A 26,436-nucleotide genomic window follows, 5' to 3' on the forward strand; every position below is an offset into this window, starting at 1 on the left:
AGTTATATTTAAGCTGTCGACACCTTAAATACAGCTGGAGGAATTTCTTTATTTTTAATATAAATTTATACCAACTGACGTCTCACTGTCCTCCATTTCAACTATGGACGTCCGAAGAATATTTGTTAGTAGCCGCGAGGTCTTAGTCGCCTTGTCACGGTTCGCGTAGCTCCTGCCCCCCCCCCCCCCCCTCCCCCCGTCGGAGGTCTGAGTCCTCCCTCGGGGATGGGTGTGTGTGTTGTCTTTAGCTAAGTTAGATAAAGTAGTGTGTAAGCCTACGGACCGATGACCTCAGCAGTTTGGTCCCATAGGAACTCACCACAAATTCGTTAGTATAAATACGTGACGACATGGACGGAAGAAAGAAGCGAATTTTTTAAAAAATATAGGGTTTTAAGGTGACAGGGTTTCAAAAATAGCGTTATTAAAAAATTTTATTCCTCCAAGCTAGACAACAACTACCTGGCATTTCTAGCGACATCAGTGCTCTCTGAGTGTTTATTTTCAAAGGCAGAAGGTGCGTTGTCATAGTCGTAACAGTTTGTCAGCGAAACCACTGGCTAAAATATCGATTTCGAATTACTGTACAGAGGAAGGATGGGAAGTTTATATATGACCTTATGTGTTTATTTTTGGACTCTACTAAGTTGTTTTTTAATAATCTAATTCCATATTTAACGACCACAACTTTTAAATTTTGTAATTTGTAAGGAAAGTAAAAACAGTACTTGATTAAACGCTCGTATTTCTATTGCTGATAGTTTTTAAAAACAAAGGTGGGGTGATTGGAGCCGATAGAGATTATCAAGTCTTTCTGTCAGAAATAAGTATCGATACCTCAAGGCACCGATACTCTTCTTTCGATATCTTTATGTGTACGTTTCTTACCATACCACCCATGATTAAAGTGTCGATACGTTTCGTATCCTATCAGTAAGAAGTAACAAAGAAGGAACGTCAATCGTCCCGATGACGTAAATGTTGAAATGTAATGAGCCTATGGAAAACCGGCATCATGGTGCTTGGTCAGCGACTTGAAGCCTCCTCTTCACAAATATGAGGACAGTTGTCCACGGCACTGTGTCAGCTCCAACAGCGACGCCAAATCTCATAACAGTGTGATTCGACTGTGTGGGGTCTACCTCCAGCTTTCTTTCTTCACTGCACCGTGCTTGTGTTGCAGGGCTACTGGGACGGCTACGACCCGAACGTGAACCCAGGCGTGATCGACGCGTTCGCCGGCGCCGCCTTCCGGTTCGCGCACTCGCTGCTGCCCACCGCCGTAGAGCGCTGGAGCAAGGCCCACAGGTTCATCGGTAACCACGCTCACATTCTGTCTCTGCTGCACCTGCCAAGCTAACACCATTTCTTTCCTCCTACTGTATTGATTAGGATACCTAAAACAATTTCTCATCCTAATTCTTAACATTTTAATTAACAGTGGCCATGGGACTAAATGTTAAACAAACTATTTGTATTGTACTGCTACTACCTTCATTATTCATTTTGTTTCAGCTGAACGCTAAATTGTGTGTTTCGAGTTTAATAAAACAAAAGTTACTTAAGTAACTAAAATTACCCATTTGATAACGTACGAATTATGCATAATGTAGTCTTGCAAGCCTGTTGTTAGCATCTCCTTAGCTTCCAAACTACGTAGAATATAATATAACGAATGCTAAAAAGGTATTCCATGTTTTGAGAGATGGTAGTATGAACCAAACAAGAAAAAAAGTACGGTAATATGGGGTATATCATGCATACTTCAAGAGCTATGAGCACATTCATCTTAGCTACTAGGAGACACAGCTCTTCTAATGCAAGTTCTCTAATATTACGAACGCCCTACAGAATGCAGTAAACAAATGCAGACACATTCCTCTGCTATTGTTCATGGATCCAGCATGCAGTAAAAATCAGTGAGTGTTGTTACTGTAAACAAAGGGCTGCCAAGATTTCGCCTCAAGAGCCATGCTCTGATACGGGTGGCAAACCGCTCAGTCTCATGCACACTTGCCCCACCGCCACATCATGCTGTCCTAGCGCAAAGAGGGGGGAGAGGCAGAAACAGCGACCACGCTGCGTTTAAATAGCAGTGCAGTCGCACTGCATACGACTTAGTTTTATATTTCATATTTCTCAACAACGCAGATGACAAACAAAACATATTTTCAGTATAATTTAATAATTTTGGCGCACTTAAGATATAAGACAATTTTCAGTTGGTACAGACTATCAGCATATGGACAGACACAGAGAAGTTCACAGATTTTTGCACTCAGGTTGCCATTTAATGGTGCTTTATTTGGCTTGGTAATCGAAATGGTGTAGCACTTTTGTAACCTCATTATGGACACGTGGAAATTCTACCTGCGTAAAGCAATACAGACGTCCTGAACAGTTTTAACGTAAAAAGACTTTTCATTAAATCAGGAACTGCCAGGTCACTCAGTTAAATCTACGCGTGCACAGGGGCGCTTTCAAACAGTCTCGAAAACAGCTCAAAAACAGATATAACAATGACAGCGTAATCAAACATTTAGCAAACTATCCTTGTAATTCTTTCAAGGCTGGAATGGACTCTTCCAATGTCGCATTTTCCTTAACACTGCGGTTCCCCCTTCCACAGCGACATTTTCTTTTTAAATGCGTCCCCATCATATAAGAAATAAGTTCCTGACTCATTTTTCCTTCATGAATTCAGCAATAGCAAGATTTAAATTAAAAAATCGATCCAGGCATTGACCTCGACTTAACCAACGCACTTTGCAGTAACATATATAATCTTCATACTCTTTGTTCAGTTTCATCAAAACCCGTTGCAACTGACTGTGGAATAATACGAGTGACTCCATAAGCTTTTCTGTTCACACCACCAATTTGTTAATGTGCTGCAGTCCTGTAAACTTAGCAGAAAGGGCTTATTGATGTACAGAACCATGACTTCCATATATCGACCATTGTAATTATTTTGCTCTTTCATTGTGAACCAAATCTTATTGTTTCATGGTATTGTAATGTTGTTTCACAGCAAATTTGCAGTACGCATCGCTTATGTGACTGCAAAATATATATTGAGAGTTCTTACCCCTCTCTTTTGCCTTTCCCAATCATTTTTAAGACTTGTGACGTTAGATCGGTAGATCGTCTCGTTTTGTGCAAACAGTCACGGGACATGTGAACTTCCTTCATAGCATGAACAAACAGAAAAGGGTAAACAGCACTGACACCACGATTCTGCCGATGTGAAGAGAGTTGTGTCGATCGAAAAATGTCACACAGCAATACTAAATGAAATGTGGCGCTGTACCGCGTACTCCCGGCAAGGAACGAGCAAAGCCGAGACACGCTGAATGTGAGCCTTTGCCCCTCACGAGGTCCGCACACCCAGCCTGCCTCAATTATGTCTGGCACAGACAAGTGCAGCTCATTTATTTTTTTCTAATCGAACCAAGCTGTGTTGTGATACGTTTCTGAAATGTTTTTACGGCATTTCCCATGTCGAATACTAGGCTCCCATTACGGTCGTGCGTGTGAAATCTTATGGGACTTAACTGCTAAGGTCATCAGTCCCTAAGCTTACACACTACTTAACCTAAATTATCCTAAGGACAAACACATACAACTACGCCTGAGGGAGGACTCGAACATCCGCCGGGATCAGCCGCACAGTCCAAGACTGCAGCGCCCTAGACAGCTCGGCTAAACTACGGTGGTAACTTCAAAGATAAAAGTACAATTTAAAAGAATTTCACAAATTTACCAAACACTAACAGGTTTCATTGCAACTAATGCATGCGCTTTAGCTACCCAGAACAGTGAATACGATTTACAGTTATGCTAACATACGTTAACCACTCAGTTTATTCATGGACAATAATTGAGGAATGCGTCAAAATGGTTCAAATGGCTCTGAGCACTATAGGACTTAACTTCTGAGGTCATCAGTCCCCTAGACCTTAGAACTACTTAAACCTAACTAACCTAAGAACATCACCCACATCCATGCCCGAGGCAGGATTCGAACCTGCGACCGTAGCTGTCACGCGGTTCCAAACTGAAGCTCTTAGAACCGCACGGTCACACCGGCCGACTGAGGAATGTGTCCTGTGTTTATCACGTTCTGTGGGTTGTCCGTAACAACAAAGAGCTTGAATAGAAAACATGTGTTTCACAGTACCGAAGATTAATCTTAAGGTGTGCATTTTAGGGACCATGTCTACTGGACATTTATGGCTCGTTTAGGTCCATACTACTATCTCTCAAACTCAGGATTACATTTTCCGTAGCACCCAACATCCTGTATTTCACTTCAGTTCTGAGGACTCTTCAGTTAATTAATAACAGACGTACCACTATAGATGTTGACTTGGTCTTTTTAGTAATTTATCGATACATATCATATGCCGCTGAATAATTGCTTAAGAGTAACGTGACTTGTCTACGACTTTCGACAGAGTGGTTCTAACATTAAAAGCAAAAGCGTGTCAGGCCAAGACAACCGTATGTACAAGATAATTGAAATTAACGCTGGCACGCATCGCCACCCGTGTACTCCTGCATTGTTGACACTTCAACAGTTACTTCCTACATTGTCGATAAAACTTAATATGCTCACCTGTGCTACACTGCGACTAAGGACCTTAACTTACATATCTCACACTGTACTGGATTCATGTAGATATTTTGTCATCAGTTAATATGTTACGTACATTATTTAATATTCTCCCTGAATATCAGAGGTTTGACTTACGATGTCCCGAGTTTCATTTATCACATATTTCCTGATGGATCGATACAGTTCTGCAACATTTTGTAGTGGTTTCGCCGGTAAATAGTGACAAATGAAGCTTAGAACGTAGAAATCGTAACTACAACATTTGACTGACAGAAGGAAGGTTATATAATTAATGCAACATACCTACTGATGTCACAATATCCCCATGCGTCCAATGCAGGCTTGTACAATCAACGAGATCAGGCCAACGTCACATCGATAACAACAACAACAGCTGATACCATAGGACGTCACATTTTCGCCTTCCCCTTTCCCTCGCTCCGAACCAATTTTCTCACAAGAAGAGATTCAATCAATATTATAAATTAAACGTACATTATCTGATAATTTTAGACTACTTCAAAACTTCGGTCATCTCCTGCACGCAACATAAAGCGCCTGATAAAAAAAAAGAAAAAACAAGCTTAAACGCGCAGCAGGATGTTAAATTAAAACAAAATATGCAACGCGACTGACAGGAGTACATATCTAAGAAATTATTCTTAGCACTTGTATACTACTTGTTGATTTATATTCGTGTACTCTACACTATGCTGTGTATTTATCACACGAGCTTGTGTTACAGCCCTCACCTTGCAGTCTGCGAGCAGCAATCACGGACGCGTCCTATTCAACTTCCCTAAACAATATTTTGTTCTCACACAGCCCTTCCCCATTGAAATGATGCAGCGTCGAGAGCAGCTGTAACAAAATTGCGCAGTGAAATTCATCAGATTCCGTGTCCTGCTGAATTCCTTTATTCAGTTATTCTTATCACATTCCAGAAAGGCTGGAGGAAGTACACCATAGCAGGCGCACCTGTCTGTGATGCAACGTCAGGGGTAACCGCAGCCATGGTCTCCGAGCTGATAGTCGATGCTGCTGCAAACGTCGTCGAACTGTTCGTGCAGATGGTTGTTGTCTTGCAAACGTCCCAATCTGTTGACTCAGGGATCGAGACGTGGCTGCACGATCCGTTACAGCCATGCGGATAAGATGACTGTCATCTCGACTTCTAGTGACACGAGGCCGTTGCGATCCAGTATGGCGTTCCGCATTACCCTCCTGAACCCACCGATTCCATATTCTGCTAACAGTCACTGGATCTCGACCAACGCGATTAGCAATGTCGCGATACGATAAACAGCAAACACGATTAGCTACAATCCGACGTTTATCAAATTAGGAAACGTGATGGTACGCATTTCTCCTCCTTACACGAGGCATCACAACGACGTTTCACCAGGCAACGCCGTTCAACTGCTGCCTGTGTATGAGAAATCGGTTGGAAACTTTCCTCGTGTCAGCAAGTTGTAGGTATCGCCAACGGCGCCAACCTTGTGTGAATGCTCTGAAAAGCTAATCATTTGCATATCACAGCATCTTCTTCCTGTCGGTTAAATTTCGCGTCTGTAGCACGTCATCTTCATCTACATCTACATCTACATCCGTACTCCGCAAGCCACCTGACGGTGTGTGGCGGAGGGTACCCTGAGTACCTCTATCGGTTCTCCTTTCTATTCCAGTCTCGTATTGTACGTGGAAAGAAGGATTGTCGGTATGCTTCTGTGTGGGCTCTAATCTCTCTGATTTTATCCTCATGGTCTCTTCGAGAGATATACGTAGGAGGGAGCAATATACTGCTTGACTCTTCGGTGAAGGTATGTTCTCGAAACTTTAACAAAAGCCCGTACAGAGCTACTGAGCGTCTCTCCTGCAGAGTCTTCCACTAGAGTTTATCTATCGTCTCCGTAACACTTTCGCGATGACTAAATGATCCTGTAACGAAGCGCGCTGCTCTCCGTTGGATCTTCTCTATCTCTTCTATCAACCCTACCTGGTGCGGATCCCACACTGCTGAGCAGTATTCAAGCATTGGGCGAACAAGCGTACTGTAACCTACTTCCTTTGTTGTCGGATTGCATTTCCTTAGGATTCTTCCAATGAATCTCAGTCTGGCATCTGCTTTACCGACGATCAACTTTATATGATCATTCCATTTTAAATCACTCCTAATGCGTACTCCCAGATAATTTATGGAATTAACTGCTTCCAGTTGCTGACCTGCTATTTTGTAGCTAAATGATAAGGGACCTATCTTTCTATGTATTCGCATCACATTACACTTCGCTACACTGAGATTCAATTGCCATTCCGTGCACCATGCGTCAATTCGCTGCAGATCCTCCTGCATTTCAGTACAATTTTCCATTGTTGCAACCTCTCGATACACCACAGCATCATCTGCAAAAAGCCTCAGTGAACTTCCGGTGTCATCCACCAGGTCATTTATGTATATTGCGAATAGCAACGGTCCTATGACACTCCCCTGCGGCACACCTGAAATCACTCTTACTTCGGAAGACTTCTCTCCATTGAGAATGACGTGCTGCGTTCTGTTATCTAGGAACTCCTCAATCCAATCACACAATTGATCTGATAGTCCGTATGCTCTTACTTTGTTCATTAAACGACTGTGGGGAACTGTGTCAAACGCCTTGCGGAAGTCAAGAAACACGGCATCTACCTGTGAACCCGTGTCTAAGGCCCTCTGAGTCTCGTGGACGAATAGCGCGAGCTGGGTTTCACACGATCGTCTTTTTCGAAACCCATGCTGATTCCTACAGAGTAGATTTCTAGTCTCCAGAAAAGACATTATACTCGAACATAATACGTGTTCCAAAATTCTACAACCGATCGACGTTAGAGATATAGGTCTATAGTTCTGCACATCTGTTCGACGTCCCTTCTTGAGAACGGGGATGACCTGTGCCCTTTTCCAATCCTTTGGAACGCTTCGCTCTTCTAGAGACCTACGGTACACCGCTGCAAGAAGGGGGGCAAGTTCCTTCGCATACTCTGTGTAAAATCGAACTGGTATCCCATCAGGACCAGCGGCCTTTCCTCTTTTGAGCGATTTTAATTGTTTCTCTATCCCTCTGTCGTCTACTTCGATATCTACCATTTTTTCAACTGAGCGACAATCTAGAGAAGGAAGCACAGTGCAGTCTTCCTCTGTGAAACAGCTTTGGAAGAAGACATTTAGTATTTCGGCCTTTAGTCTGTCATCCTCTGTTTCAGTACCATTTTGGTCACAGAGTGTCTGGACATTTTGTTTTGATCCACCTACCGCTTTGACATAGGACCAAAATTTCTTAGGATTTTCTGCCAAGTCAGTACATAGAACTTTACTTTCGAATTCATTGAAAGCCTCTCGCATAGCCCTCCTCACACTACATTTCGCTTCGCGTAATTTTTGTTTGTCTGCAAGGCTTTGGCTATGTTTATGTTTGCTGTGAAGTTCCCTTTGCTTCCGCAGCAGTTTTCTAACTCGGTTGTTGTACCACGGTGGCTCTTTCCCATCTCTTACGATCTTGCTTGGCACATACTCATCTAACGCATATTGTACCATGGTTTTGAACTTTGTCCACTGATCCTCAACACTATCTGCACTTGAGACAAAACTTTTGTGTTGAGCCGTCAGGTACTCTGTAATCTGCTTTTTGTCACTTTTGCTAAACAGAAAAATCTTCCTACCTTTTCTAATATTTCTATTTACGGCTGTGTAGCAATTTTAATTCTAACTGATAAGGATCCCATACAGCATAGCAGTACTCTAGCAGAGGGCAAACAATCGTAGTCTTCGATTTGCCTTCCCCACAGCACCACCTACTTGATCGCACCAGTTTAAGCTGCAATTCCTAGGATGTAGCTGAATTGACAACCTTTGGATTTGTCTGAGGCACCGCTTAACCGTATTTTAGCGGATTTCTTTCCGTACTCATATGGATGACCTCAACCTTTTCCATATTGGGAGATAATTGGCACTTTTCACACCATGCGGGTATCGTGTCTAGGTCATTTTGCAATTCGTTTGATCTGTTGATGACTTTACTAAACGGTAAATGGCCCGCCCGACTGGCCGCGCGGTCTAACGCGCCGCTTCTCAATACAAAGTTTCAGTCATATCTGCGGTTTTGGTACCAAGGAAATGATGTAAGATTAGAAACCAGTGTAGCTTTGTGACTCCCTTTAATTTCGTAAATTTTTTCGAGATTTTCTTTCCATCGTGCCCTAATTATAGTCCTTATGTTTTGAAGAATTTCGTCGGGTAACTTTTTATAGTGTTTGAACCAGTGCATACGGTTTCCTGGCCAGAGTATCTAATGTTTCATTTCTTGCTATTCCGCTGTGCGATTTCACACATAACATGACGGTCGCCATAATTACACAGGAAACCTTCTGCACTGTATGTATAATCCGACATAGTGGCTAATTTTTGGTGTTGTTGGCATCGTAGCATCAGTGCTTGGCGTGAGTCTGATAAAATTACGACTGTTTCTTCTTGTACTTCTTTTGGTACTTACGTCCCTCTAAAATCTTTAGAAGCTCTACAGTAAGTATTGCTGCAACTTCCGGGACCTTGAATTTGCCTCTGAATGGAAGGCGTGTCTTGATATTCAGCTTCACTAAGGTGTTAGTGTAGGGCGTATTGAAGCAGCTTGTATTTTGGAAAGTGGCGACGTATTCGCGGAAAGACCAAGTATTGAAGTAAAATTCTAATAAGGATGGTAGTTTCACCTTAATCCAATACTTGCCTGTATAGCACTCTGCAGTGAGATCCCTAATCTTTGCTAATAAATTGTCATTTAAGAAATGAAGACCTTTCAAGAGTAATTTGACTGTAATGTATTTCCTGCGTGGTTCTAATGGCATTTCATTTACGTCCACTAGCAAAGCAATACTTGGAGTCAATTTGAATTATCCAATACAGACTCTGGTAGCTTATCGAGTTTCTCTAATGCATTTTGCGTTATTGAACAGAAACAGATGCATCCGTAATCCACATTAGGTCTTTTTAGCGCCTGTTATATAATATGTTAATGCAGATTCTTCCTTATGCTCCAGCAAACGTCTGCCACAGGCATGTTTATGGCACATTCACATTTTTTAATTACGCGATTAATCTGATGGGACCATTTTAGCTTACGATCGATGTAAAGCCCTAATACTTGACCATTCTTTCGTTATGGGACCCTTACCAGTTGGGTCTGATTCAAGAGATTGAGAAGGTCCAAAGAAGAGAGGCAAGAGTCGTGACCGGAACATTTAGCCATCGCGAGAGCGTTACAAATCTCTTAGAAAGTTTGAAGTGGGACACACTTGCACATAGACGGCGCGCTAAACGGAAGGGCTGCTCACTGAATTCCGAAATTCGATCTTCGTCGAGGATGTAGAGCATATATTATTACCACCAACTTTCAGATCGTGCAATGATCACCAATCAAATATAAGGGAAATTAGAGCTCGTACTGGGGCGTTCAGACAGTCGTTTTTCCCTCGTGAGATCCGTTACTGGAACAGACTGGGGAAAATATGACGTTGGCGCGAATTGTGCCCTCCGCCACACACCACTTGGTGGCTAGTGGAGTATATATGTAGATATGTAGATGTAGATGTAGATGTTAAGCTTATGTCTTGTATATACGCACGCAGCTGATTTATGAGGCGATATGTCGAGGCAGTTATCATTCATCCGTTCAATGAACAATATCATAGCATTACCCATCTGCTGCTGACACTCAATAAAACCATCTCTAAGGGCATAAATACATAAATCATACTTGTATACAGGGGTGCAACACTGAATGTAGGTCTGATGTAAATAGACCATTACAATTCACAAAATACACACATCAAAAAATGTTTTGCATCGCCCCGGTTCCCAGAACTCCTGAAGATAGACGTTGCCCGTGGACATTGTATCACAGACACACTCCCTTTGAATGTTCAGAAATGTCACTAAACCCGCCCAAAGTTGTAAACAACCATGCATGAGCAGCGCCTATTAGACGTAGGAGGTCCTGCAGCCGATCAGTTCCAGTCATTCCACCAGGATGGAGGTACACGGCTCGGGTTGTATGTAGTTCAACCATGCCTAGACTGTCAGTACCGCGATTCGATCTCGTCCGCGTTGTTACTTTGTGCCAGGAAGGGCTCTCAGCAAGGGAAGTGTCCAGGCGCCTCGGAGTAAACGTAAGCGATGTTATTCGGACATGGAGGGGATACAGAGAAACAGGACCTGTCGATGACATGCCTCGCTCAGGCGGCCCACGGGCTACTACTGCAGTGGATGACCTCTACCTGCGGATTATGGCTCGGAGGAACACTGATAGCAATGCCACCATGTTGAATAATACTTTTCGTACTGCCACAGGACGTCGTGTTACGACTCAAACTGTGTGCAATAGGCTGCATGATGCGCAACATCACTCCCAACGTCCATGGCGAGGTCCATCTTTGCAATCACTACACCATGCAGCGCGGTACAGATGGGCCCAACAATATGCCGAATGGAACGCTCAGTATTGGCATCATGTTCTCTTCACCGATGAGTGAAGCATATGCTTTCAACCAGACAATAGCCGGAGACGTGTTTGGAGGCAACTCGGTCAGACTGAACGCCTTAGACACACTGTCCAGCAAGTGCAGCAAGGTGGAAGTTCCCAGCTATTTTGTGTGTGGCATTAAGTGCGGCCGACGTACGCCGCTGGTGGTCACGGAATGCGCCGTAACGGCTGTAGAATATGTGAATGCCATCATCCGACCGACAGTGCAACCATATCTGCAGCATACTGGCGAGGCATTCGTCTTCATGGACGACATCGTGTTCATCTAGTGAATTATCTCGTTCAGGATAACAGCATCGCTCGACTAGAATGGCTAACAAGTTCTCCAGACATGAACGCTAGAGACACGCCTGGAATAGATTGAAAAGGGCTTTTTATGGACGACGTGACCCACCAACGACTCTGAGGGACCTACGCCGAATCGCCATTGAGGAGTGGGACATCTGGACCAACAGTGCCTTGATGAACTTGTGGATAATGTTCCTAGACGAATACAGGCATGCATCAATGTAAGAGGACCTGCTACAGGGTATTAGAGAAACTAGTGTGTACAGCAATCTGGACCACCACCTCTGAAGGTCTCGCTGTATGGTGATACAACATGCAAAGTGTGGTTTTCATGAGCAATGGTTCAAACGGTTCAAATGTCTGTGAGCACTATGGGACTTAACATCAGTCCCCTAGAACTTAGAAAAACTTAAACCTAACTAACCTAAAGACATCACATAAATGCAAGCCCGAGGCAGGATTCGAATCTGCGACCGTAGCGGTCGCGCGGTTCCCGACTGAAGCGCCTAGAACCGCTCGGCCACAACGGCCGGCTCATGAGCAATCAAAATGGTGGAAATGCTGTTGATGATGATGTCTATTCCAATTTTCTGTACAGGTTCCGGAACTCTCGGAACTGAGGTGATGCAAAAGTTTTTTTTATGTGTGTATGTAACTGGCCCTATGGATAACTTCGAAAGTTCCTTACCAGTTCTTGCGGACGGTGCTTTTGTATACAGAGAAGTCGCTTGAAAATTTTGCTGAAATGTTGGACGACCTGCAGAGGATCGACTGTTGATGCAGGGATTGGCAGTAGGGCCTCAAGGTAAACGAATGTAACATATTGCCAATAGGCAGAAAGACCCTTTATTGTATGATTTCACAATTGCAGAGCAGTTAGTGGAGGAAGTCACATTCATAAAATATATAGAAGCATGAGTTACCGCGCGGTATAAAGTGTAGCGACCACACAAAACTAAACGCATGTGTGGCAGATGCCAAACTAAGAATCATAGGAAGAATCCTCAGGAAATGTAGTCCATCATCGGGGAAGTGGTTTACAAACCACTCTTTCGACCAATACTTGAATATTGCTGTTGAGTCTTGGATCTGTACTAGATAGGACTGACAGAGGAAGTAGAGAAAGTCCAGAGAAGTGTAGCACGTCTCGTTACAAGTTCGTTTAGTAAGGCTCGAAACCGTTGCGGAGATGCTCGGGCCACTGGCCGACGCTGCAACAGATGCATTTGGATCAGCGTGAGGTTTAAAGATCCGAGAGCGTACGTTCCTAGATCAAGCAGGCAACATATTTCTCCCCCCTACCTATATATCGCAAATAAGACCGTGAAAGCAAAATTAGAGAGGTTCAAACTCACACGCCGGACGATTCACAACTGGAACAGAAAAGGGGGAAAGTGAAAATGGTACACAAAGTACCCTCCGTCACACTCCGTAAGGTGGCTGTCGGTGTGTAGATGTGGATATAGGTATAGACACAGTCACCATCGGGTCCTGCCTTCCCTTTGCTAAGTCAATTGTTTTCCTCGTTTTATTTTCAGTATGTAATTTTCGACCAACATGTCGTCTACAGGTCTTTCATAAGCTTCAAAGACCCCAAACATGAGTTTCAAATGGCCTTCCTGGAGCGATTTTGCCATTGATTGTGGTTGTCCATACGCTAAACTTCGTACAGATTATTATCTACCGGTTCATACACGATACATATCATTAAACAGTACTAAGATGTATAACAGTTCTGTTCTGTCCTGTTCTTGAGTGCTATCGCCTGTCTCGTAATAAGAAATCTCGACAGGTCGTCCACAACGTATCAGTACTACACCGCCCATAAGGTCACTTTTAAAGCTAATTTCCATTTGAATCGGCTTAATTGCTAATGGAAATCTTATTTGCTAATGGAAAACTCACGAACTTCACTCGACTCATTTTATGGTTGGGCGGCAGTTCACTACCATATTTGAAGTTATCTTATCTCTGTCTGATATCCTACTCGTCGTTAGCCTTTTTTACGGAACTTGTGACAACCAACAGCACTTATTGCCAACAATCTGAAACGTCCCCTTTGAAAAATTTATACACGACTGGTCTATATGAGACGTCCCCTTTGAACAATTATACAAGACTGTGCTTAAACTGACACACAATATCTTTAGCGCATCGCAATCTGACTTCCGAAAATCCCTACGAAAGAATGGCCCTGACTAGCATTAACCTATAAGTTTCACAAATCACTTACGTCACAAAAATCTTCGTTACTGAAGCTACTGCAATACAGCGAGCGACACTACTGCCAGCTAAATAAAAGATTCAAACTACGGAAGTCACTAACTACTGAGGCACAGTTAGCAAATGAAAGGTTTTAATAGAGAACAAACAATGTATTTACCTTAATAGTCATAATATATATATCAGTTCATGACACCAATTCTTACAAATTTCAAAACTCCGCCGTCTCTCTCCCCACGTCCACCACTGCTGGCGGCTCACCTCCAACTGCGCAACGCTACGCGCTGTTAACATCCAGCCGCCCAACACTACAATGGCGAGTATTACAACAATGCCAACCAGCCACTGACTGCACACAGCACAGCCAGTGTTTTTTTTTATACAGAGCGCTACGTGGCGTTACCAATTAGAAAACCTAAACAGCCTACTTACAAATCTATTTAGGATATTGAACAAAACCGTTACAAAAATGACATTCATTCGTAGTAGTGCGGCTTTGTAAAATTTGAGTATTTCGTAGATATTTATTAGCGTTATCATTCGCCTTCATATTATGGCACTGCGCGTGCTTAAAATACGAACAGAAGCAGGTTATCATCAGGTTTTCATTATGTTCGTCATCCGATGTCCTACAAATAAATGCAAAACGAAGTTGTCTCCAAAAAGGAAGTGTTCTTAATGTAACCTGTTCAGTGTACCGGTCATTTCTGTATGTTCAGTTCGTCTTCTTATTCTGTTATGGGAACTGAGTTTCTGTCTACTTCCAGCGTCCAAGCGGCTGTCTGAACTGATCCGCAAGCCGTACGACCTGTACCGAGCTGGAGTGATCGACGAGTACTTCATGGGCCTCATGAACCAGGTGGCCCAGGCCGTCGACGACTCCGTCACTCAGGAGGTAAGAACAGCACGCGCCGAAACAGCTGCTGGCTTTAATGGCTCATTTTACAGTGCACAAGAGCTTGTTATGATGTAAGTGGTGGTAGGTAAGAACATTACACTGCACGATAAAGGCCTTCAAATCAGAACACGAAGCCATTGCAAGGGGGAGAAACGACGTCATAAAATCTTAAACCCGATCTCTGGCTCCTCTCCATTCCTTCCAGAAGCCACACGGGATATGCCACAATCCCGTGGGTAGTAAGAGAAGAATGTCGAACAGATGAAGGAACGATGCTCGACTGCCAACATCACTGAGACGCAGAAACTTGTCTACTTTGCTCGCTTCAACTTTGTTATGTCCCATTGTGTCACCCTCTGGAATAATTATGTATGTAGTCTTAGCCCATAAAAAGACAGTCTAACGATATGCAGTATCTGTTGCTTAATTTTGTTCAGCCTACTCTACAAGAGTATTCAAATACTGAAATGTAATCGCAATCTACATGTCCCCTCCTGTACTTTGTGGTTAATAACGTGATTTCATACAAACTGAACGGCAGCAGTTACTCACAAGGAACTCCTTGGGCGCGAGGTCGCAAGTTCAGTCTTTAGTAAGACTGATTCGTATGTATAGGTTGACAATTATCGAAGTATATGAAAAAAATTTTAACTAGTTACAAACTACGGCGTGCACACATTTTACTCAACACGTGAATATCACTACAGATATTCGGGTTTACGTTATGACACGTTCGATATGTCTGCCACCCTTGGCGAAGATGTGGCGCAGACGAATAGCGAAATTCTGCATGACCCGCTGAAGTGTCGGAACATCGATGCTGTCGATCACCTCCTGAATGGTTGTTTTCAGCTCAGCAACAGTTTTGAGTTTATTGCTGTACACTCAGTTTTTAATATAGCCCCACAAAAAGCCGTCTCGAGTCTTCAGATTCGGAGAATATGACGGCTAATCGAGGCCCATGCCAGTAACCTCTTGGTACCCCAGAGCCAGAATGCGGTCCCCAAAGTGCTCCTCCAGGACATCAAACACTCTCCTGCTTCGATTGGGCCGAGCTCCAACTTGAATGAACCACACCTTGTCGAAATCAGGGTCACTTTGGATAATGGGGATGAAAAAATCTTCCAAAACCTTCACGTACCGTTCGCTAGTCGCCATAGCAACGAGGAATAACGCACCGATTATTCCGTGACTGGACATTTCACACTACACAGTCACCCGTTAAGGGTGAAGAATCTCCTCGATCGCGAAATGCTGCTCTTCAGTCCCCCATCCAAATGAAAGTGGGCGACGTCGCTAAACCAAACCATAACATGTGCATACTATTTCCCATTGTGGCCCGCTGCCAACCGAGCAGCTTGAACGTCCCCACGCAAACCGTTCAGAAGTTATGACGATTTTATTTGATATACGTAGTTCAATAACTGTTACCCTGTGTAATATCAGTATGAGCAGTTCCAGCGAATGAAGTCAACTGACTATTCTACGCATCGTCTTCAACTGATGATGCAATTTAAAGATGGCCTAAGCCCGTCATTTTAATAAAATAACCATCGCGATCAATATTGTTTTTCACTGATTTTATATAGATTTCAAGATCGCTGTTTCCCCAAAAATTTTACTAATAATTTTGATCTGAAAGTGCTGTGTTAAATGCTATGACAGGAAAAATATTTAGCTGCTAATGACTCACCGTAAGAGTAAGGAGGGTGACAGAAAATGAGTGTGTGGGAGGTGTAGAAATCATCCTCCTACGGGATGTATGTATTACACTTCCCAAAATGGATATTGTCGACATTCAAGAAATGTTCAGAACAAAGCATTAACTAGCACCATGAACGCCAAATCAATAATGGCGCCGGCCGCGGTGGTCTCGCGGTTCTAGGCGCGCAGTCCGGAACCGTGCGACTGCTACAGTCGCAGGTTCGGATCCTGCCTCGGACATGGATGTATGTGATGTCCTTAGGTTAGCTAGGTTTAAGTAGTTCTAAGTTCTAGGGGACTGATGACCACAGCAGTTGAGTCCCATAGTGCTCAGAGCCATTTGAACCGTCAATAATGGCGCACCACTGTGATCACCAAGGTTCGCACCATCAAGATCGAAGGCGAACTCTTCGGGAGTTACAAACCGAGCGGTACGTTCAGCTTCGTATCCACTCTCGAAAAATTCATATAGTATCATACGAATGCGTTAGGCATAGTTGATCTTGATACATCTCTCTCAGCACCTCTGATTTCCAGGATTCCATTCATATGCTTTTCCCCTTCAAATATCGATTGGTCGGAGATGAAAACCAATTCCTTACTGAACGATGGGATACGTATGTTTATCTCTTCTACAAATTTTATGTCTGATACCGCAGTTTGCTGTGCATCGTCAAGTTGACTCTATGAAAGCACGTCTTCTAGTGCTGTAGTACTGTTTGCAGTTACGCAACCCCCCACTGCTTCCTTTGAAATCTCTATAATCTATTTCGCGCGCAGTTTGATGTGCATAACGTAGCAAGTCACAGTTGTGCACAGCCTGTAAATTGTATCGAGCGTCCTCGAAAGGCGCAAACACCAGTTTTTGTAAGAAGTGCGTCTTGTCCTCCCTTGAATATCCACCTTTTTTCTTATGCTCTACACAGCCATATTTCTGTGAACTTATTCGAAATCTGTTTATAATTGTTCTTTTTCTACGCTGCGGAGCTTCCTTTGAAATCTCTATAATCTATTTCGCGCTCAGTTTGATGTGCATAACGTAGCAAGTCACAGTTGTGCACAGCCTGTAAATTGTATCGAGGGTCCTCGAAAGGCGCAAACACCAGTTTTTGTAAGAAGTGCCTCTTGTCCTCCCTTGAATATCCACCTTTTTTCTTATGCTCTACACAGCCATATTTCTGTGAACTTATTCGAAATCTGTTTATAATTGTTCATTTTCTACGCTGCGGAGCTTCCTTTGAAATCTCTATAATCTGTTTCGCGCGGAGTTTGATGTGCATAACGTAGCAAGTCACAGTTGTGCACAGCCTGTAAATTGTATCGAGCGTCCTCGAAAGGCGCAAACACCAGTTTTTGTAAGAAGTGCGTCTTGTCCTCCCTTGAATATCCACCTTTTTTCTTATGCTCTACACAGCCATATTTCTGTGAACTTATTCGAAATCTGTTTATAATTGTTCTTTTTCTAGTCTGCGGATGATCTTCCATTTACGTAATTATGTGTAGGATCCGCTTTTTCGACAACGATTGCCCTTTACTAAGTTCCATTGGGGACGGGATTTACCGCTCCCTGTCTGACAAGGCTGATGGACTGCATGGCTCGACACCTGCTCCAGTGTCACTTGTGCTTGTTATCAATGAGCTCCTCATACCCATTGTCGCACAGTCGACCGTATACGACACCACACATTCCACCAACTCATCTTGCAGAAACACTATATTTCAACTGCCACTTATTTCTCTGTGAAATTCCTTACATTCCTTTTCTGCAGAAGTATCAACTTCTGTAACTGTTGCTGCAGGAATAATGCAAAGTTTTCTTTGTTTATGATTGGCATTGCCCTGCCTTGTATCAACACCACTAGCAGTGTTGTGAATTACTCGTCGACTAAGTAGTTGAACTATGCTCCGCAGTCTCATATTGTGCTCACCACTGGATGCCTCTAGTCCCGCCCCCTCTTACCATTAGCAGCCAATATTGTGATTTCATGGCAGATAATACGTGAGGCGTCGATGCTGGAAAACGTCATTAGCCCTTTGCGACCTCGCACTCAAGGGACTCCCTGTCAATGAACATTGCATAGACGAATGGCTTGCAATTCATTAACCGTTGTGCAGGAAGACATGCAATATCGGCAGCTTCCATTATAAATAAGTTCAAAGAGAAATTAGTCAACGAGAAATTTTAAGTTTTGAAGTAGAACGTGAAAGAATTTCAAAGGGACTTCAGCTGATGATATGTGTGAGAAAAAGTTTCACCACAGATAAGTTCAAAGAGAAATTAGTCAACGAGAAATTTTAAGTTTTGAAGTAGAACGTGAAGGAATTTCAAAGGGACTTCAGCTGATGATATGTGTGAGAAAAAGTTTCACCACAGATGTATCTTGAGAATGTCTCTATTGTCTCACACGGCTGGTTTTGGCGGCACATTACCGCCACCCTCAGGCCACACCGCTGCCTAAAGAATATTAAAATCCCTCGGCGCATTTATTGTGGTGTCCTTGTTATTAGTACACATGGGCTAGCTTTCCTCCGGAGTCCCTCGTCGACACCGTGTTGTCTCCAACACACATCGTTCCAGCAAATTACACATGCACCTATCGAAAGAAACTAATCAATAAAAATGCACAAAAAACAATTTCGTCGGGTGATGCAGCCTCTGAAATGCACAATTATTTAAGTCTGTGAAGCCACGCCTGTTTAGCGGAAGATACCCGCGCAAATTTTTGCGGGGAAAATTATAGCAAGTTGCTGGGATCTCTGAAAAGGTATAGGTCCTTCAATAATATTATAGATATTCTGATAGTGATTTCTAGACCATTCACTAATTTCATTTTCTCTACTAAATGTTGTTTTTATGTTATCTGTTATCTACTAACAATCAAACAGGCCGTGTATATTATAATTTGTAGAATAAATTTTTACGTTTTCTAGTACATGTAATTACACAAACCTATATAAATGTAGAGAAGAGATTTAAGACAGTTAAAATAAAACAAATCAAGATTAAAGCGGAAAGAAAAATAAGGATTATCCTTCATTAAAATAAACCCTTTCTACCTGTTTTCCTAAACTAGTCGATCGGTGACTACCCTGGAAGCCGGCCGGAGTGGCCGTGCGGTTCTAGGCGCTACAGTCTGGAACCGAGCCACCGCTACGGTCGCAGGTTCGAATCCTGCCTCGGGCATGGATGTGTGTGATGTCCTTAGGTTAGTTAGGTTTAATTAGTTCCAAGTTCTAGGCGACTGATGACCCCAGAAGTTAAGTCCCATAGTGCTCAGAGCCATTTGAACCATTTTGAACTACCCCGGAAGTCCTCGAGTTTGACTATTCGGTACCATCTATTACTGTCTTAGCCTCCACCTACCTCTGTCTCACTATACTCCATATTACCCGCCGATATTGTGTACCGACGCTATTTGAATGCACACATTTACGTATGGATTGCTACTTCTATTCTACAGGCAATACTTTGACAAATACCTGCAACAAACAAACATTAATACGTAAATTCATTCTTGCGAGTGCTAATTAAATCTCTGTGAATATACTTCATGTTTATTAATTATAATATAGGTTTCCAAGTACCACGTTTCCCGTGACATTTACAGAAGTTCGTTACTTTTAATCTCGTACAATTGTTTGTAGATTACAGCTGAAGAGTCTATTTTCTCTTAGGACCAGATGCTAAGGCTTTCCGTCTTTATCACAAGCAATCACTGATGCTCTTCTTTTTGTTTGAATGAGGTGTTTCGAGTATAAAAATTTGTTTTCGGGACTCCTTCAACTCTTTCCTCTACATATATACACTATGTGATCAAAAATATCCGGACTACCTGAAAAACATACGTCTGTCATATTAGGTGCATTGTGCTGACACCTGCTGTTAGGTACTCTGTATCAGCGACCTCAGTAGTCATTACACATCGAGAGAGAGCAGAATATGGCCCTCCGCGGAACTCAGGGACTTCGAACGTGGTCAGGTGATTGGGTGTCACTTGTGTCATACGCCTGTAAGCGAAATTTCCACACTTCTAAACATCCGTAGGTCCACTGTTTCCGATGTGATACTGAAGTGGAAACGTGAAGGGACACGTAGTGCACAAAAGCGTACAGGCCGACCTCTTCTGTTGACTCACAGAGACCGACGACAGTTTAAGAGGGTCGTAATGTGTAATAGGCACACATCTATCCAGACCCTTGAACAGGATTTCCAAATTGCATCAGGATCCACTGCAAGTACTATGACAGTTAGGCGGGAGGTGAACAAACGTGGATTTCATGGTCGAGAGGCTGCTCATAAGCCACACATCACGCCAGTGAATGCCAAACGACGCCTCGCCTGGTGTAAGGAGCGTAAACATTGGACAGCTGAACAGTGTAAAAACGTTGTGTGGAGTGACGAATCACGGTACACAACGTGGAGATCCGATGACAGGGTGCGGGTATGGCGACTGCCTGGTGAACGTCATCTGCCTGCGCGTGTAGTGCCAACATTAAAATTCGCAGGCGGTGGTGTTATGATGTGGTCTTGTTTTCGTAACACTATCGCAGCACAGGTCTACACTGATGTTTTAGGCACTTTCTTGATTCCCAATTCGGGGATGGCGATTGATCTTTTAACATGATCGAGCACCTTGTTCAGAATGCATGGCCTGTTTCGGAATGTATAAACGACAATAACATCACTGTAATGAACTGGCCTGCACAGAGTCCTGACCTGAATCCTATAGAACATCTTTGGGATGTTCCGGAAAGCCGACTTCGTGCCAGGCCTCACCGACCGACATCGGTACCTCTCTTCAGAGCAGCACGCCGTGAAGGATGGGCTGCCATTCCCCAAGAAACCTTCCAGCACCTGACTGAACATATGCCTGCGAGAATGGAAGCTGTCATCAAGGCTAAGGGTGGCCCAACACCACACTGAATTCCAGCATTACCGATTGGTGGCGACACGAACTTGTAAGTCATTTTCTGCCTGATGTCCGGATACTTTAGATCACATAGTGTAGGTACTGTAGGTTAACCATTGATGTCTCATTGCCTTCACAACAGTTACTTTGCGCTTAAGATATGCTTCCTAAGCAACAACTGAAATGAAACCAACTGGTCGGAATCGCTAATCCTGTTACTAGAATAACACCAAAGAAATAGTACTGCTTACACCTGAGATTTCTTTATTGATAGTAAGACTGTAGTTACTGGGAAAATTTCATTCCACTAAGTTTACGGGATGTAAAGCACATTTTATTTTAATAAGAATCACTGCCCTAATATTTATTGATTGCAATGCCTTCTGCCAATTCTTGCAGGTGACCAACCACCTCTTTAAGAAGCCTGGAATGAGGTTCGGTCTAGACCTCGCGTCATTCAACATGCAACGCGGTCGAGACTTCGGCCTTCCGGGATACATGGAGTTCAGGTCAGTATAAGAAAACTGCTGACATCTGCATCAGTGTCCACACCTTTGAATGAAGCATCAGCGCACTCGGTTTTCTTGATGTAGAAACCGCTTTAAAATTATGACATTCCGCTTTCCAAACCTACAGCCGAGAAATTACTAACAATAAATATGTGAGAAGACATACAAATAACTGCTGCTGTAGTTCTGGTCTTCAGTCCGAAGACTGATATGCTGTAGCTCTCCATGATAGTTAATCCTGTGCAAGCCTTTTCCTCTCTGCTCAACTATTACAATCCACCTACTTTTGAACGGGCTTACTGTATTCAAACCTTCGTCTCCCTCTACAATTTTTAGCCTCCTTCCTTCGTTTCATTACCAAATTGACGATTCCTTGATGTCTCAGAATGTATCCTATCAACTGGCCTGTGACATTCATTTCTGTTTTCCTAATTTTAATTCAATAAGTCCTCATTAGCTACATGTTCTACCCATATAACCTTCGGCATTCTTGTATGGCATCACATTTCAGAAACCTCTATTCTCTTCTTATCTAACTGCTTAACATCGACGTTTGACTTCTGCACAAGCTCCAGACTCTATATAAAAACGCCGCGCGGGATAGCCGCGTTGTCTGGGACGTCCTGTAACAGAGCACGCGGCTCCTTCCGTCTGAGGTTCGAGTCTTCCTTCGGCCATGGGTGTGTGTGTTATCCGTAGCGTAAGTTATGTAGATTAAGTAGTGTGTAAGCTTAGGGACCGATGACTTCAGCAGTCTGGTCCCATAAGATCTTACCACAAATTTCCAAATTTTTCCTAGATAAAAACTTCCTAATCATTAATTTATATTAGATGTTAACAAATTCCTCATTTACAGAAATGATTTTCTTGCTATAGCGATTTCAATTTTATTTCATCTCTGCTTCGACCATCATCAGTTACTCTGCTGCCCAAATAGTAAAACTCGTCTACTACTTTTAGTGCTTCATTTCTTAATTCAATACCCTCAGCATCGCCTGAAAGATTCTTAAATTCAGTAAAAATCTTTTACTCGGCCGCTTTTAACATGCCCAGAAAACAAATTAGTTAGTCATCAATACGTTTATCACGAGAGAATATCGTACCTTCACATTATTAAAATACGTTGCAATAACATCAAAGTATTAACTACAATCAATTTTTCATCCTTTGCTGACAGAAGATTTTTTCTACATTTTTCCAAATCTGGCTTTACTCATACAAATACACTCCTGGAAATTGAAATAAGAACACCGTGAATTCATTGTCCCAGGAAGGGGAAACTTTATTGACGCATTCCTGGGGTCAGATACATCACATGATCACACTGACAGAACCACAGGCACATAGACACAGGCAACAGAGCATGCACAATGTCGGCACTAGTACAGTGTATATCCACCTTTCGCAGCAATGCAGGCTGCTATTCTCCCATGGAGACGATCGTAGAGATGCTGGATGTAGTCCTGTGGAACGGCTTGCCATGCCATTTCCACCTGGCGCCTCAGTTGGACCAGCGTTCGTGATGGACGTGCAGACCGCGTGAGACGACGCTTCATCCAGTCCCAAACATGCTCAATGGGGGACAGATCCGGAGATCTTGCTGGCCAGGGTAGTTGACTTACACCTTCTAGAGCACGTTGGGTGGCACGGGATACATGCGGACGTGCATTGTCCTGTTGGAACAGCAAGTTTCCTTGCCGGTCTAGGAATGGTAGAACGATGGGTTCGATGACGGTTTGGATGTACCGTGCACTATTCAGTGTCCCCTCGACGATCACCAGAGGCGTACGGCCAGTATAGGAGATCGCTCCCCACACCATGATGCCGGGTGTTGGCCCTGTGTGCGTCGGTCGTATGCAGTCCTGATTGTGGCGCTCACCTGCACGGCGCCAAACACGCATACGACCATCATTGGCACCAAGGCAGAAGCGACTCTCATCGCTGAAGATGACACGTCTCCATTCGTCCCTCCATTCACGCCTGTCGCGACGCCACTGGAGGCGGGCTGCTCGATGTTGGGACGTGAGCGGAATACGGCCTAACGGTGTGCGGGACCGTAGCCCAGCTTCATGGAGACGGTTGCGAATGGTCCTCGCCGGTACCCCAGGAGCAACAGTGTCCCTAATTTGCTGGGAAGTGGCGGTGCGGTCCCCTACGGCACTGCGTAGGATCTACGGTCTTGGCGTGCATCCGTGCGTCGCTGCGGTCCGGTCCCAGGTCGACGGACACGTGCACCTTCCGCCGACCACTGGCGACAACATCGATGTACTGTGGAGACCTCATGCCCCACGTGTTGAGCAATTCGGCGGTACGTCCACTCGGCCTCCCGCATGCCCACTATACGCCCTCGCTCAAAGTCCGTCAACTGCACATACGGTTCACGTCCACGCTGTCGCGGCATGCTACCAGTGTTAAAGACTGCGATGGAGCTCCGTATGCCATGGCAAACTGGCTGACACTGACGGCGGCGGTGCACAAATGCTGCGCAGCTAGCGCCATTCGACGGCCAACACCGCGGTTCCTGGTGTGCCCGCTGTGCCGTGCGTGTGATCATTGCTTGTACAGCCCTCTCGCAGTGTCCGGAGCAAGTATTGTGGGTCTGACACACCGGTGTCAATGTGTTCTTTTTTCCATTTCCAGGAGTGTATATTCTACCTGTTTCCTGTGACTTCCTCACGTCCTGTCTCTTCCCTAGTACATTTATTCATCTTTCTGTTCCTTCAGTTTATTCCTGCTGAGCCTCTTTCCATTAACTATTGGACATCCCTTAGTGTCTATTGCTTATTTGTTTAGTTCCCTGTCTTCGTACCATAGGTGTCTCACTACCATAGGTTATAGCTAGCAGCACATAGTAAATATTGTCTTTCCGTCTCAATACACTGCACATTCACTTTTGAGTACGGCAGTCCACTACGTAAATGTACAACCAGTTTTATTTCCCTGATTAAATGTTTTTGGTACAGCAACTCGTACTTTCCGTTTGAGCTAGCTAAAAAAAAAAAAAAATCGACTGATTAAATAACTTCACTGTTAAAGTTCATTTTCTTCGTATCAAATCACTGACTTATTTGATTCCAGTCATACCGACGTTAATTTGCAGACGTACAATTTATTTCCTCTACTGGGATAATCCATTACTTTCCAAAATTATTATGCACTCCAAGCAAACGATCTAATATAGTTGTTGTTGTTGTGGTCTTCAGTCCAGAGACTGGCTTGCTGCAGCTCTCCATGCTACTCTATCCTGTGCAAGGTTCTTCATCTCCTAGTACCTACTGCAACCTACATCCTTCTGAATCTGTTTAGTGTATTCATCTCTTGGTGTCCCTCTACGGTTTTTACCCTCCACGCTGCCCTCCAATACTAAATTGGTGATCCCTTGATGCCTCAGAATATGCCCTACCAACCGAACCCTTCTTCTAGTCAAGTTGTGCCACAAATTTCTCTTCTCTCCAGTTCTATTCAATACCTCCTCATTAGTTACGTGATCTACACATCTAATCTTCAGCCTTCTTCTGTAGCACCACATTTCCACAGCTGTTGTTCTCTTCTTGTCTAAACTATTTATCGTCCATTCTAATATAGTATTATCTTCAAATCAAAAATGGTGTTGATTTATTTGGTGGAAATGTGTTTTTTCTTCATCCTCTTTCGATGATTAAAGAACTTCTTCACATGGAGCAGAAAATAGTGAACTGTGGTCACCGTGTACAGATTTTTAGTTTCTGAATTTTCCCTCAGTTTTAATGTAATCGAACTGATGCAGTAGATCAGGGGATATGATAAACTGAATATCTTCAATCTGAAACGCCCGGCACATGATGCTATTGTCTCATTGATCCATCCCATTGGTTGTTTTTTTAATCAGTTATTGTTAGTAACGTTAAGTATATTATAGTACATTATGTGCTGTCCAAAAATACTTACCTTCTTCCAATGTGGCCCAGGTAAGATAAAAGGTTGGGCACCCCTGCTGTAGCAACAGTGTTGAAATCGCTTAAGAAAGTGATGAATACTGGTTCAAGATGTCGTCCCTAAGTGCTCTCAACACAGATTTTGTTCGATTAGGCTCAAAAGTTTCCTGACCGTAAATACAATTCAAAAAGTTGACATTACATGATAGTTATTTTCTGACGCTTCCGTGTATGGTCGTATTAACTTTTTGTTTATGTTTACAGGAAGTTTTGCGGATTGCCTGGTGCTGAGACATTCGAGGAGCTTTTCGGCAGCATGTCCAACGAGACCATAAGGAAATACGCCGCCATCTACCAGTAAGTCCACTTTCTCCACATTACACGTCTGATGAGTAAACCATAGATTTATCTTTGAGTAGGATTTCATATGGAAAAAGAATGCTCAAAATTGGTCGGTCTAAAAAGAGGGTAAAAGCATGTTCAGTACTGTGGCTTTGGCGTTCTGAATAGCATTCCGTTTGGCAGTTATATCGTACGTATGGCTGAGTACATATGCTAAACAGGGTGAAACGAAACGATACCGACAAATTTCGAACAGGTGTGGAGGATGCGTTAAAGAACAAACTGAAGAAAGTTGTTCTTTTCCGGAAACGCCATACAACGACGCTACATGTAGATGGCTGTAGTTATCCCTATCCACCCCGAACACTTTCATGTAAATGCAAATGTAAAACGGCCAACGGCTGTCACTAGATCACTCCTTCGACTGCAAGCGGGAGTTGGTACGCTCTGAAGTGAAGCTA

The 26,436-nt window shown here is 43.4% G+C and overlaps 1 protein-coding gene across 1 annotated transcript in view; it reads left to right on the forward strand.

The window, feature by feature from the left end:
* The window catches only part of LOC126354003 (peroxidase-like), a 268,422-nt gene that overhangs the window by 225,357 nt on the left and 16,629 nt on the right, over positions 1–26,436 (forward strand). The window contains exons 12-15 of the mRNA XM_050003316.1: positions 1,184–1,316; positions 14,466–14,593; positions 21,610–21,719; positions 25,898–25,990. Of these exons, the coding sequence (XP_049859273.1) occupies positions 1,184–1,316; positions 14,466–14,593; positions 21,610–21,719; positions 25,898–25,990 (464 nt within the window). The remainder of the gene's footprint in view (positions 1–1,183; positions 1,317–14,465; positions 14,594–21,609; positions 21,720–25,897; positions 25,991–26,436) is intronic.

The sequence above is a fragment of the Schistocerca gregaria genome, chromosome 1 (assembly GCF_023897955.1).
Source record: "Schistocerca gregaria isolate iqSchGreg1 chromosome 1, iqSchGreg1.2, whole genome shotgun sequence".
Classification (NCBI taxonomy): domain Eukaryota; kingdom Metazoa; phylum Arthropoda; class Insecta; order Orthoptera; family Acrididae; genus Schistocerca; species Schistocerca gregaria.